Consider the following 14,780-nt stretch of genomic DNA (forward strand, 5'->3'; position numbering starts at 1 on the left):
CCTGTATTATGAGACATGTGACATACTGTCCTCCGGTGTTCTTTCCAATACTGAAACTCCATAGTTCTGTAGGTACACTGATTTTTTTTTCCCTCATGAGCTAAGCCTGAAATAAAAGTAATAAAGCTAATTCTCACAAGGTGTGACAGTATGAAAGCTCTCAGCATCTGAGCTGTTAACTAAAGCATTAATAATAAATACAGCATGGGAAGAAATTTTGTAGCCTCCCTGTATTAAGATCATTTCTTATATACCAGGTTTTCTTTATTTAAAAGAATGGATGGGAGCTGGACAGATGGCTCAGCAGTTGACAGCACTGGCTGCTCTTCCAGGGGTCCTGAGTTCAATTCCCAGCAACCACATGGAGGCTCACAACTACGTATAGGGGGATCTGATGTCCTGTCCTGGCAGGTAGATGTGTATGCAGCAGAGCACACATGCATAAAATAGATAAACAAACAAAGATTTGTTTCTTCTCATCTTCTGAAAATCAGCGAATGAGAAATCAATTTCCAGGAGAGTGTTTTTTTTTTTAATCCCCCACTAAGTTAGAGAGTTGGTTCTTACAGCTTATAAGCAAGTGTTAAGTCAATATTTGTGTTTTAAAACTACAAAGCAATACTTAAAACAACAATAACTAATTCTTACTATCCTTGGTTTGGGTCTTACTTTTCTGAGCACTTTATTTCTAAAAGTACTATGTAACTCTAGATACAGAGGAGTAAGGCTTTATTTTGTAAATAAATTCTACCTCCTGTCTCCCATCATGACCTTATAACAGACATTAAGAGCTATTAGGAGGATTTAGTTCAATGCGGAGAGCCGGAGCGCGTACACAGCCCTGGGTTCAATCCCTAGTGCCTCCAATTTAGTTCTAGAACAAGAAAATAAAACTCAAAAAAGCACTGGCTGCTCTTGCAAGGGTGCCAAGCTTTAGTTCCAAGCATCCACGTGGCGACTCACAGCTTTCTGTAACTCCAGTTCTAGGGGATGCAACACCATCTTCTGGCATCCATGGGCGCTGTGCACACATGGTACACAGACAAAACATAGGAGTAAGCAAAATAGTTCTTCTTAAGCATTACTATAAAATGCAAATTTTGAATATTAAAGTATTATTTTTCTTAATAAAATGTCAATCTTTGATACACTCGTCATTTTAATAATACCAAAATAGTGGAGGTTGGGCTGGAGAAATGACCAAATGATTAAGAGTATAGTTGCTTTTCCGAGGACCTGAGTTCAATTTCCAACACCCACATGGCAGCTCACAACTTCTGTAACCCATAGTCTAATACAGACATAAATGCAGGCAAGACACCAATACACATGAAATAAAAGTAAATTTTAAGCCGGACAGTGGTGGCGCATGCCTTTAATTCCACCACTCTGGGAGGCAGAGGCAGATGGATTTCTGAGTTTGAGGCCAGCCTGGTCTACAGAGTGAGTTCCAGGACAGCCAGGGCTACACAGAGAAACCCTGTCTTGAAAAAACCAAAAAAAAAAAAAAAAAAAAAGAAAAAAGAAAAGAAAAGAAAGGAGAAGACTGCCTATGGTGAGCTGTCCTGGTCTCCACATACATGCCCTATACACAAATTAAATTCAAAATTAATTTTAAAAATTTAAACAATAAACAAGCAAACAAACAGCTGGGCAGTGGTGGTACACGCCTGTAATCCCAGCACTCTGGAAGGCAGAGGCAGGTGGATTTCTGAGTTCGAGGCCAGCCTGGTCTACAGAGTGAGTTCCAGGACAGCCAGGGCTATACAGAGAAACCCTGTCTCAAATAAAACAAAAAAAAAAACAAAAAACAAAACAAAAACAACATAAAAAAAAACAAGCAAACAAACACAGAGTGGGTGAGCTTGTATTTGCACAGCAACATTATGCCACGGTTGGCAGTGGGGAACAACGTCACTGGGGTCAGCAGCCTGGGAGCAGACAACTTCACTGTCCTCTCACCTGTCCACTCACACCGGCTTTCCTGACTCCCTGCTGCAGACATAGAAGTGAGACCTAATGTGTCTTCCTAGAGATGGGATTGTCCATAAACCCCGACACCCACGTACTAACTCAACTTCAACCGCACAGCTTGTTTCTGTTCCAGTGTTAGGTTCATTTGGCTTTGTTGGTGCCACTTCTCTTTAACATTGTCCCTTTTTATGTGGTTACGGCCACTACTTCCAACCCTATGAATGAAAGCGGACAAATAGGGGAGAAAGGAATGAACTGTGAACACCTCAAACAAGAAAGGTTGCTTAAAAAACTAAGTGTCACATTCTGACAGTTCAATATTTCATGACCAATACAAGAAATGTGCAACTGCACTGCAACTTTAAATCTTCCCCTCTGTGTCAGTCTCTCTCTCTCTCTCATTGTAATGCCAAAGGGAACAGCAATCAGAGTGGAGATGTTCAACGTGATGGAGGTCAGGACACCATCGGATCAACGTACCAGAAACACGACCTTGTTTATTTTTTTTCCACAGTATTATTGTTTACAGGGTGCTTTGCTCGTGTACCTTGTGGTTCTTAGCTAAAAGATGAAATTACAGCCCAGGATGAAGCGCTCAGGCACACATCCAATTTGTGTTTCCATCTCAGAAAACAAAAAGCTTCTAAGGCCCTCAGGCTGCCATTCAAACTTGGAGGCTGACATTTTTAACAGCATGAACCAGAGAATGGCAGAGAGAATGATCTAATGCATTTCTGACTTGTCAATCAAAGATCTCACCTCTGCTGTCTTGTAAACAGTTGGGGGCCATCTAACTACATTCATAAACCTAGGGAGAGCTTCCTGCCAGCTGGGGTGCTGCAGCACATGCTCTGGCCTCCCCCGCCACAGTCAGGATTCGGTTTTATAATCTCACTGCAAACAGTGCACAGGCACATTCCAGGACTACTGAAACAGAACCCGAGCAGGGAATACAAGAGAGATTTTGGTCAAACAGTGATTTTCAAGCTGTTGGATTCCTGTATCCATCTTATCCTCATTTTACTAATTTCTCTCAAAGGACTATACTATGCTACAGTTGATATGCTTAAAAAATTAAGAACCTGCTACTTAAAACATAGAGGGAAAATACATTAATATTAAACTAGAAATGTCCCTTATGGTTTACTATCAGTAAAGAAACTAATACAAAACAGCAACTTGTACAACAGATAGAAACTACATTAACAACAACAGCAGTTTCATTTAAATTAAGCTAACGAGAAGCTTTCACTTAAATATAAAGCTTTTGGTGCTTAGAAATACAGTTTTATATTTACTAGCTTGAAATGTGAATAGGTTTATGTGTGACATCCAGGTCCAGGGGACTGCTAACGCCTCATGCTTGCAGTTAGTTATCACTGTATGGACCAGCACATATAAATCAAGCTGACTTGAGCTTGGTACTTAAAAGTTCATGTATGAGGAGGAAAAGCTGCTTTCTTCATGCAAATTTTACAGGCCACTGAACTCCAGCTTAATTCATACCAAGATAGTAGCTGTTCACTGTATACCTAAGAACTTAAGAGCAGGTGACGGATGACCTAGCAGGAAAAGATAAACTGCAAAATCCTTCTCCTACATTCTAAATAACTATTTCAAAATATAACATATCTGGTCTCCAGAGAACTGTGTGTAAGAATGTAGAAAAGCTCTGAAGAAAAACAAACTCACGTGCACAGCTCCTAACAGTAGCATGCTACGTGCACAGGGTCCTTTGAAGCTATAGTCAAGAGTGCACGCTCTTGGTTCACTCACATGTTTGCCTGTTAATTTTAAATAAAGCATTCTTAAAACAGCCTGGCTTAAGCAGATGACAAAGAAAGAGTTTCCGGAATACTACCTACCTACCAAGATTCTTTATCTCATATCAAGTCTTGATATCACATATCAAGTCTTGAAACTTAACACGAGGAAGGAAAGCAAACCATTGACATAGAGCAGCAGTGAAAGAAGGTGTGGGGGCCATGGAAGCCGCAGACCCACCCAACAGTTCCTGGACAGACAGACAGAGCACACACACTGCCATGGCCTCTGTGAGCACCACGATGGAGATAACAGGAATCTTAAAACAGAGGAACAGTATGTCTCTCTTCAGAGGACACATATTAGTTTTAAGTGCCCACAGAAAAGATCGGTCACTTAAGTAGGGCACCTCCAAAGGCCACCATCTCCCTTTTCCCATCAGCTCCCCTCCTGTGGTTTGTATCCCTGGCATTATTAGTCTGTACTGCCTATCCCCTAGGCAATTGTAGGTTCTGACGGAATAAAAGCAGTTGAGGGGAAATCCACTATTAATCAATGTATCTAAATGAAGATATAAACACTTTGGGAAGATCTGTGTTTTTCACATCTATCATGAAAAATAAAAATGTTTTAAAGGAAATCTGATTTGTCTCACAAGATGATGATTTTGGCATATTCTAAATACCAGATAAAGTCATACATTATTCTACAAATGAACATTAGCTACACTTGGACACGTCAAAATACTCAGCAGTTGAGGAATGTGTTTTTAACAAATTTGAAATATAAAATAGTTAATAACTAAGCAAACAACTGGGAAGACAATCAGTCCAAGATGGCACTTCTCCAATATAGATTATTTTCAAGATAAGGCAAAAATGTAGCAAACGGGGGTCATTTTTACCTTTAACACTTGAAGTACACATAATTGTTGAAAGTACTGAAGCTCAACACTAGATTTCAATGTAACCAATACTTTAAAACAATTTCACACGTGCACATAGGCAGGCAGGCAGGCAGGCAGGCAGGCGCGCGCGCACACACCCACACACACACAGTGCAGGGGTGGGGGATGTCAAGCCTTTTTACCTCTTACAGACCTGGAATGACTCTGACTCTGGTGGCCAGGAAGCTTCAGCCATCCCTCTGCCTCCACCCCTCCACATTGCTTTGGTTACAAGAGGTTATAAACAGGCATACTGACTGCTTGGTGGACTGGATGCTCATTTGAACCCACATCTCATGCTTACATAGCACTCTTGCCCTCTGAGCCATCTCCTCTGCCCCTCTCTTTAAAAACATGATCTTCAAAAATATATTTCTAACATTTTTCACATATGCTTTAACCCTGAACTTCACCAAGACTAAAGGCACCACGCACATACTGATCGTCAACCTGTCTCCAGCCCGCTGCCACCACACTCAGCTCTTCAGCTCTGCCCTGTCCGTTTACACAGCAAGGGTCAAATGCAAAGAACCGGTCAGGTCATTGTCCAAATACACACTGCAACCAAGATAGACATGTTGACACCATTGAAACTGAACCATCAGTTGGCTGGCAGTGCCAGTCTTTAAAAGCCTGAAATGTGCATTTGCTCATGAACAAAAGTCCAAATTCAGTATACAGAATCCATCTCAGAGGGGATCATCACAGCGAGCTGTAAGAAAGCCAACTATATGAAATTTGAGGGCTTCCCATAAATCAGACTCGGCATGATTTTCTTTTCTCTGTGCAAATGTGTGATGTTTGGAATGACTGTTTAATTATCATGATTTCTTTCTGAATACAGAACATCTGTGTATATATATATATATATAGATAGATAGATAGATAGATATATAGATATATAGATATAGATATAGATATAGATATATAGATATAGGAGGGGCTACCAGCAATACTATACTTCCTCTTTTCTTACCCTGTATCTGTTATTGGAGAGTTTTCTTCAAATTATCTAAGTCTGTTCATTCAGTAATTCACCAGAAGTATGAAATATTACTTTTGACAATGAAAGAATAAATGAACAAAACATAGTTCAACCTTCAAAGAATTCAGTCTCGAAGAAAACAAAGACACAGATAATCAGAGCAGCACAGAATGCTGCGGCAGCACATCTCTGCTGCTGCGTACTCTGGGCACAAATGTGTGGCTTGCCTGAGAGGGAAAGGAGTACAGATCTGGAAAAGCTTTAATCCTTTCTCAGCCTGAACACAGACATACATAGACATCTACAGGCAAAAGGCAGATGGGATAGGTGTGTGCAGTGAGGCCTCAGGTGGAGTGATTAGAGTACACAGGACAGGTGCATTGGAGTTTGGTCAAATGCTGCTATTTTCAAACAATGCGAATCCTGTACTCATTCTGCACTGTAAATTTTGCAGTAGTTGGGAATTGCATGAAAGGAAAAGAGTTGTGAAGTAGAAGCCAGGTTCAAACTTCATTCAACCTAAACACATGTAAGCAACTGTCCACAAGACAAAAAGCGGTCTCTCTCACCAGGAACACCAGCTGCTAGCTGGAGCATGGGCAAGCATAAAACTCATGTGCAATCCTGAGGCGCTAGCTAATATTAGTAAAATGGTAATATCTGAAAGGACATCATTATTGTCTTTCTTCTTTCTACTTCTATTTTCTACAGCTAATAATGTTTGATTAATAATTAAAATGAACAAAACAATGGGAACATTTGAAGACAAAACCATTACATGCATATATAAATGTGTAGTTAAGTCATCCAGACTGGTGGAAACTAGTATGTTAAAGAATAATGGTTTAAAAAATAATAATAATAATTGTCATTATAATAATGACTAGTAGTAGTACTAGTAGTAGCAGTAGTACAGACAGGGTCTCAGGTATACGAACCAGGCTGATCTCAAACTTGCTATGCAGCTGGGGACGACCTTGAATTTCAGTTCTTTCTGGAATCACAGGCATGCGCCATCACATCTAGTTTATGAAATGTAGGGGATCAAAAACTAAACCTCATGCATAATAAGCATGTATTGTACAAGCTGAGTTACATCTCTGGCCCAATAATCCCCTTAGAGGAGAAAGATTGAAGCTGGAGAGACTGCTCAGTGGTTAAGAACAAAGCCAGTCAGGATTCCAGGACACCCTGCCCCAGGGCCCTAGTCCTCATCCTACAGCCACACCTCTGAGCTTCCTCTCCTTCTGGTCTTAGAAGCAGCTCCCTTTCTGCTTACATTAAACAATTTCACTCCTGTGATGTAATCAACGGCCAATTTGCTCAATTTATTTCTTGATTTTCCAATAAAATCTCTACATAGGGCTAGAAGGATGGCTTGGAAGTTAAAAGTATTGACTGCTCTCGCAGAGGACCCAGGTTCAGTTCCAACATTCACATGACGGCAGATCCACACCTTCTTCTGACTTCTATGAGATCAGGCATATACGGGCATGCAGGCAAAACACTCATACACGTAAATACCTCTAACTAAGCTTTCCTACAAATAAATTCCAGAAGTAGGAACATATACTTCCTTCGGAAGTGTTCAGCTTCTTAAAAGCACTATTGGGGCTGGAGAGATAGCTTAGTGGTTAAGAGCACTGACTGCTCTTACAAAGTTCCTGAGTTCAAATCCCAGCAACCACATGGTGGCTCACAACCATCTGTGATGAGATCTGAAACCCTCTTATGGGATGTCTGAAGACAGCTACAATGTATTTACATATAATAAATAATCTTTAAAAGCACTATTGACTTTTAATTAAAACTAGAAAGGTTCTGGTGGTGAATTGGTCCAGAATTATTTGCTACTTTAATTCAGAATTATCTTGGGACAAATGAAAACTTGAATTTTTCTTGGTAATCTGATACCAGAGTCAGAGGTTTGAACGAACACACACACACACACACACACACACACACACACACACACACACACACGCATGCATACAGTCATATAAATATTTTTGAGACAGAATCTCATATATTCCAGACCACTCTCAAACTTGCTATATAGCCTTAAGCTAGCCCCTAACTCACAATACAACTGATTCTTTTTTTGTTTTGTTTTTCGAGACAGGTTTTAACTGTGTAGCCCTGGCTGTCCTAGAACTCACTCTGGAGACCCAGCTGGCCTCGAACTCGGAAATCTGCCTGCCTCTGCTTCCCAACTGATGGGAAAGGCGTGCACCACCACTGCCCCGCTCAAATACAACTGATTGTTGAGTGCTGGGATTAGAGACATGAACCATCAATCCTGGCACCTCTTTTTAAAACTTTATATCTCTATATAGACAAGACAGTCTTCCTAAGCTTTAAACAAAGAGTAATGATGGGTGCAGAAGTGTCTATGAAAATTCATCTGCTTTTAATTACTCTAGACACTAGATATATAAAAATGAAACAAAGCCAGTATTAATGTTTTAAACAGTTTTCATCAAAAAAATGTCCTATTTATGTGATATAGATTTTTTATTTTTTGGTTAGTGTTATTACGGGGGAAATCCATGTCAGCCAGGCTGGCTTCAAACTTGCTATGTAGCCAGACAACCTTGAACTTATCACCTTCCTGTCTCCACCTCTAGAGTGCCGACATCGACATCGCAGTTGTGTGCTTCCACATCCCGCAGAGCTATGATAATAATTTTAAATAACAATATTTTTCTATTCTCATTTCAAACATAGTAAATATCAGTAGAAATAAGCCACAAGCATAAAGTTAGTTTAGGGTTCCTCAGTAATTTTTAAAGAGTGCAAACTGTCCTCCCCTCTAAATTAGTAAAACTGCTAGGTATGGTGTCACAGGCCAGTAATGTCAGAACTGTGGAAGTAGACAAACGGAAACCCGACCATGAGAAATGTTCTCTCAATGAGATGATCTGTCTACAGCCATAGTGATAAACATCTTGTGCTCAACCCGTCCAGCTCATGCCCCGAGCCCTACAATCAGGATGTGAGCAGTAGCTTCCCCAGCTTGTTCTCAGTAAGGTTACCGTTATCTCTGTAGTTTTCAGCTATTGGGGTGGGAGGGAGGAAAGAAGAGAGGGAGGGAGAAAGGAGGGAGGGAAGGAGGGAGGGAGAACGAGAGAGAATGTTTGTGTAGGGAGAGGGGTTAATGCACCAAGCCATTTCTGTTCTGGACTTTTGCCCAGTCCATTCTCAGTCTACATGGTTACCTTACCCAAACTCTTGGGTTAGACCAGGACAAGTCTGTTTTATTTGTGGTGCTAGAGATAGAACACAGGGCCCTGAGTACACTGTGTAGATGCTCTTACATTCTGCTGTAACTCTGGTCAGGCCCCTCCTGTATACAGTCCTATGACTCCCTGCACATTTCTTTTATAAAACCAATCAGTCCAAGGAGATTCTGCCTTTGGGATTATGTGGCTTCATAGCTCTCTTACTCATTTCACAATGGCATATAAATATTAAAATTATAAATAACTATTAAATAAAATTTGGCTTCTATATGCACAAGGATATAGAAGATCTTATTGCATTTCCACAAGAGGTTATGATACCAATTAGTGAAGAATTAACCTTAAAGAAAAACCTGCCTTTGCCCTTGATTATGAGGTGGTGATGTCTAGGCTCCTTAACTTCTTGTGGATATAAGTGTCTCTGTTTGCTTGGGGATTTTAGATGCTGGAAATGCAATCTTCATTGAAAGGTAGAAAAATCACTGTTTAAGTTTCAACATCAAGAGGAGATAGGGACTAAAGCTTCAGTGTGGCCTACCAGGATGGGCTAGAAACTAAAGGCTAGCCATGGAGGCAATAAACGAATAAGGTTGAATAAATATGACTCTGGAGGGTGGTATATATTACCATACACTGTTCCTGAAAGGCTCCAATACTATCCATGGCTCCACAGAAAGAGAGTGATTACAAACTGTACATTTTTTTTTTTTGATTTGGTTTTTTCGAGACAGGGTTTCTCTGTCTAGCCCTGGCTGTCCTGGAACTCACTCTGTAGACCAGGCTGGCCTTGAACTCAGAAATCCACCTGCCTCTGCCTCTCAGAGTACTGGGATTACAGGTGTGCGTCACCACCGCCCAGCTACAAACTGTACATTTTAACATCTCTAAGATCCTTTCCTATATGTCTCTTCTGGTTTTTGTTTTGTTTCTTAATTACATCTTTCATAAAGATTATTTACTTAGGGCTGGATAGATAATCAGTGGTTAAGAGCACTAACCACTTGGGTTTCACTCTTAGGTTTCACTCCTAGCATCCATATGTTGGCTCACAACCATCATTACTTAACTCTAGTCCAAGAGGAGCTAACACTCTCTTCAGGACTTTGCAAGCACTGCATGCATGTGGCACACAAATGTGTGTGTGGTGGGGGCAGAGATTGGGAGAGGGACAGGGAGAGAGGCACAGGCAGAGGGAGAGGGACCGAGAGAGGAGACTTTGGAGGACATGAGAAGAAATGAGAGGAGAGGCAAGGCAACGTGAAAGACATCCAAGACCTTGGAGGGTAAATTCTTTCCTGCCATTTTGTGGAATCCAGAGACTGAACTCAGGTCACCAATCTTATCCACTGAGCACATGGATATCTCTATTGGCTAGGTTTAACATATATCCTTTCCCTGCTAATAATCTGTATCACTGCTTTCAGTAAATTCTTTGAATATTTTCAAACAAATTATCAATCCCGAGAGTGATTGTGCCTAAAGGGAACAGATTGGTTTAACTCAATGCAAATAAAAACCAATAAGTTATCAGGGGTTGGTGATACACACCTACAATCCAGGGTTCAGAAGGCTGAGATAGGATACTCTAGAGTTCCAGGCCAGCCTGAGTTATAAAGTGATATTCTGTTTCAAACAAAACAATAACAAAATAAAGAACTGTGAGTTCTTGAAGTCCGCATATTCCTAAGCAGAATACACTGATTTAAAACAAACCAAAACCAAAACCAAAACAAACCAAAAAAATACATTAACAAAATAATTCACTCTGGGGTGAGTCAACACTCTCAGGATATCTATCCTACACTCTCTCAAAGCAACAATGCATACAGCAATGATAAAAACCGCAACTATTACCATGTATCTATTCATGTCTACAGTCTATGTAGCAGATTTGGGAAAGTAAAACAATTTGTTCAAGATCACAGTTTCTGACTCTGTGGTATGAATGAAAAGACCCCCACAAGGCCATAGTGAGCCAGACTATTAGGAGGTGTGGCTTTGTTGGAGTAGGTGTGGCCTTGTTGGAGGAAGTGTGTCAATGGGATGGCCTTTGAGGTTTCAGAAGCTCAAGCCAGGCCCAGTGTCACTCTGTCTTCTTGCTCCCTACTGATCCGAATGTAGGACTCTCAGCTACACAGAGGCAGCACCGTGTCTGCTTATGTGCCACCATGCTTCCTGCCATTCAGTGCTTTCAAGTGTAAACCAGCTCCAACGGAATGCTTCCCATTCTAGGAGTTGCTGTGGTCATAATCTCCCTTCACAGTAATAAAAACCCCAAGTAAAACAGTGAGTGACAAAGTATTTGAAATGATTTACCTACTTTTTAGAGTCAACTTGCTTTACTATTTTCAAGTATAAGCAAAGAAAGATTAATATTAAACTGTACAAAAGAAAATGAAAGCACCTCTAACATAGTATTGCCGGAAGACTGGTAACTGTCAATATTTCATTCAGTTCTTCCAGATTTAATCGTGGATATTTTCATATTTAGTTACAACTTGTCTGTGAAACTTCTCTAAACAGATAATAAATTGCATAGGTTAAAAAACAACTTGGCGCTGGGCGGTGGTGGCACACGCCTGTAATCCCAGCACTCTGGAAGGCAGAGGCAGGCAGATTTCTGAGTTCAAGGCCAGCCTGGTCTACAGAGTGAGTTCCAGGACAGCCAGGGCTATACAGAGAAATCCTGTCTCGAAAAAACCAAATTAAAAAACAAAACAAAACAAAACAAAAAAAACAAAAAAAAAAAACAAAAAAAAAAACAACCTGGCAAATAGCTGGACAAGTGGCTCACACCTGTGCACACATGGACATTAAAGGACAAATTTTGAGGAGCTGGAGAGCTTAATGCTCTTTCCAAAGGACCTGAGTTTGGGTCCCAGAACCCAGGGTTGATGGCTCACAACTGCCTGGACACCATAGTCTCAGGGAATCCCACAACCCTCTGGCCTCTCCAGACACCTGCACACACATTCACATAAATAAAATAAAATAAAATATACCTAAAAGAAAAAAGACAATTTTTTAATATTATAAAAGCTAAACACAAATTCCAAATACCTTAAGAAGACAGACAACACTTCTGCCAAGAACAATCATGCATGACACCCTAATCCATAAGCTGTGGGCATCAAGTTCTTTCATTTTCCTGTACAAGGTTCCAGTCCCTTCTTCTACAGCTTCTCTTACACTATGGAAATAACCTCTTGACCTCTAAGGAAGACTGAGAGGAGCCAGAGTCCATCAAAACATGTAAGGCCAACTGGAGTACTTCAAAATGGGAACTGTATCTACAGCTTTCCCACTCTGAAACAAGAAACTCTTTAAGATACAGGTAATACATAGTTCTTATTGTGTAATGCAAACATAAATGTGTATGTATGCATACACACATGATAACAGAATAGTAACCCAGGCATTCTGAACACAGCAGTAATCATAAGAAAAACACAAGATGTTTGCGCATCTGATTTCAATTACCTAATTACTTGATTTGATTTTATGTAGGTCCACAGCAAACACTACGCTCTGAATTGCTATTTATATTATTTTAAAAATCAGTATCTGTATAAGACCTGAAACCCACTGCTCCAGTTGTGCTATATTCATTTTGACAAAACAATTATGATAAAGATGTTTTAAAAGTCAGTAAGTCTGGGTCTACATTAAAAGTTAGTCCCTGAAGACTAGCATGTCTTAAATTTCTGAGTGATGTAAAATACGGGCACTATAAAGAAGAGGCAGATGTAAGTAAAGTATAGGAGAGAAGGAAGGACATGCTAATGAATTAGACACACACCCCCACCAATAACCCACAGAGACAGAGAAAGTACCTGGAAAGCTGTGAGTGCGCCAGTCCCTGGGTTATACAGGCATCGCAGCGAAGGCATGCTGTCCGCCAGGCTGGAGCAGCCCAGCCACAGAGACCTGGGCATAGAGCACTGCAGAGAGAGGACAACTATGAGATGGGACAGTATGAGACAGGATGGCACAGATTACAGGAACTGTCAAGGGTCAATTGAATGCAATATTCAAGTTGTAGCTAGCCTTTCTGATAGAAACACTGGCAAGGGGGTAAGATGCAGTCTCACTGTGTAGCCTTAGCTGGCCTGGAGCTCCCTAGGTGGAACAGGCTCTGCCTATCTCTGCCTCCCAGCACTTGGGAGAAAATACTACACAGTGTTCTAATCCCAGAGAAACTCAAAAGTCAAGAGACAAAACATTGCAGGTCCCAAAACCAAGCATGTGTTAAATTTCTATCCCTGTTTTTCTATGAATAAATACACCTGCACTAGGAAACCTACTTCTTAAATGTGCTGGATTGATTAATTTCCTTTTTGGACCTTAACCACTGTACTGGCTGGTTTTGTGTGTCAACTTGACACAGACTGGAGTTATCACATTTGGGGAAGTGCCTCCATGAGATCCAGCTGTGGGGCATTTTCTCAATTAGCGATCAAGGGGGCAGGGCCCCTTGTGGGTGGTACCATCTCTGGGCTGGTAGTCCTGGGTTCTATAAGAGAGCAGGCTGAGCAAGCCAGGGGAAGCAAGCCAATAAGAAACATCCTTCCATGGCCTCTGCATCAGCTCCTGCTTCCTGACCTGCCTGACTTCCTTTAATGATGAACAGTAATGTGGAAATATATGTAAGCTGAATAAACCCTTTCCTCCCCAACTTGCTTCTTGGTCATGATGTTTTGTGCAGGAATAGAAACCCTGACTAAGATAACCATCTTCTATAAATTCATCATAAGGTGAAAGAAATACTATACAAACTAAGCAGAAAAGCGAACTTTGTGGTAACATTACAATATTATGAATGGTAAAATAAGAAACAAAATATCACAGGAGAATGTTTTTTAAAAAGAAAAGAAAAAGCACTGTATCCCTAGGGCCCAACAGCAACTAACTCTGCACAGTTTGCATATGCTTTATGTGTCCTGTTAGTCTGTTATTCATTAACCACAGTGAACAGTTAACCATAGCAGCTGCCTCTTCATCTTTCCAGATGGATAGAAGGGGGTAGGGTAAGAAACAATCCAAACAGAAATAAAACAACAGAGGAAGAAGAGTAGGGAGCCCGAGTCATGACACTAAAATATTCAGCAAGGAAAGGATGAGACAGAAGAGTGCATTCAACAGCCCAAAAAGTACCAATTCTAATAACACTAAACACTGTTAATATTATTGTCTTTTGAGGCTGGGGGAGGGAGGTAGTTTGCAGCTGTGGTGTGTGTGTGTGTGTGTGTGTGTGTTTAGGTCAGGGTTGGTTAACCTCAGGTGGTATTCCTCAGGAGCCATCCACCTTGGTTTTGAGATGAGGTCTCTCACTAGACCTTGGGACTTGCTCATGAGACTAGGCTGGCTGACCAGCTTCCTGTCTGCCTTCCAAGAGCACATCACATGCGTTGGCAGGCCTGTTACTGACTGAACCATCTCCCTGAGCACTGCTTAGTTCCATAAGATCTACATATGGCATAGTGGACTCTATATTCTTTGTGTTTCTCTATGAATACCCCAGGATGAAGTTTTGTCTATTAGCTTGAGCACTATGATATCTTAATATTAGCTAAAGTAGTAAAAACCCATCCATACTCAATGAATATATATTTTAAAATAGAAAGTCACCTCACAAGAAATATAATTTTACAGAATATGAGAGAATGTTCTAGTTCTTTTACTTCTTTAAATAATTGGTAGAAGTCAACGATGAGACATGAGATGTAGTATTTCCTACTCGAATTGTCTGTAACTCATATGAAGATAACAGTTGCTAAGGACTCCAGGCTAGACTCCTGCTTACGGGTCACTGTCCTCACTTTACAGGTAAGGACTTGTCTGCTCATGCTGAGGAACTTAAGAAATAGGA

General features: G+C 40.7%; 1 protein-coding gene across 5 annotated transcripts in view; it reads right to left on the reverse strand.

Moving 5' to 3' along the window:
* The window catches only part of Btrc (beta-transducin repeat containing E3 ubiquitin protein ligase), a 169,099-nt gene that overhangs the window by 96,759 nt on the left and 57,560 nt on the right, over positions 1–14,780 (reverse strand). For 3 of the 5 annotated variants that reach the window (XM_052184854.1, XM_052184856.1, XM_052184853.1), the window contains one exon: positions 12,745–12,852. The exons of the other annotated variants lie outside the window; for them this stretch is intronic. In XM_052184854.1, the coding sequence (XP_052040814.1) occupies positions 12,745–12,852 (108 nt within the window). The remainder of the gene's footprint in view (positions 1–12,744; positions 12,853–14,780) is intronic. 5 annotated transcript variants of the gene reach the window in all.

This window comes from Apodemus sylvaticus, chromosome 1 (assembly GCF_947179515.1).
Source record: "Apodemus sylvaticus chromosome 1, mApoSyl1.1, whole genome shotgun sequence".
NCBI classification, from domain to species: Eukaryota; Metazoa; Chordata; class Mammalia; order Rodentia; family Muridae; genus Apodemus; species Apodemus sylvaticus.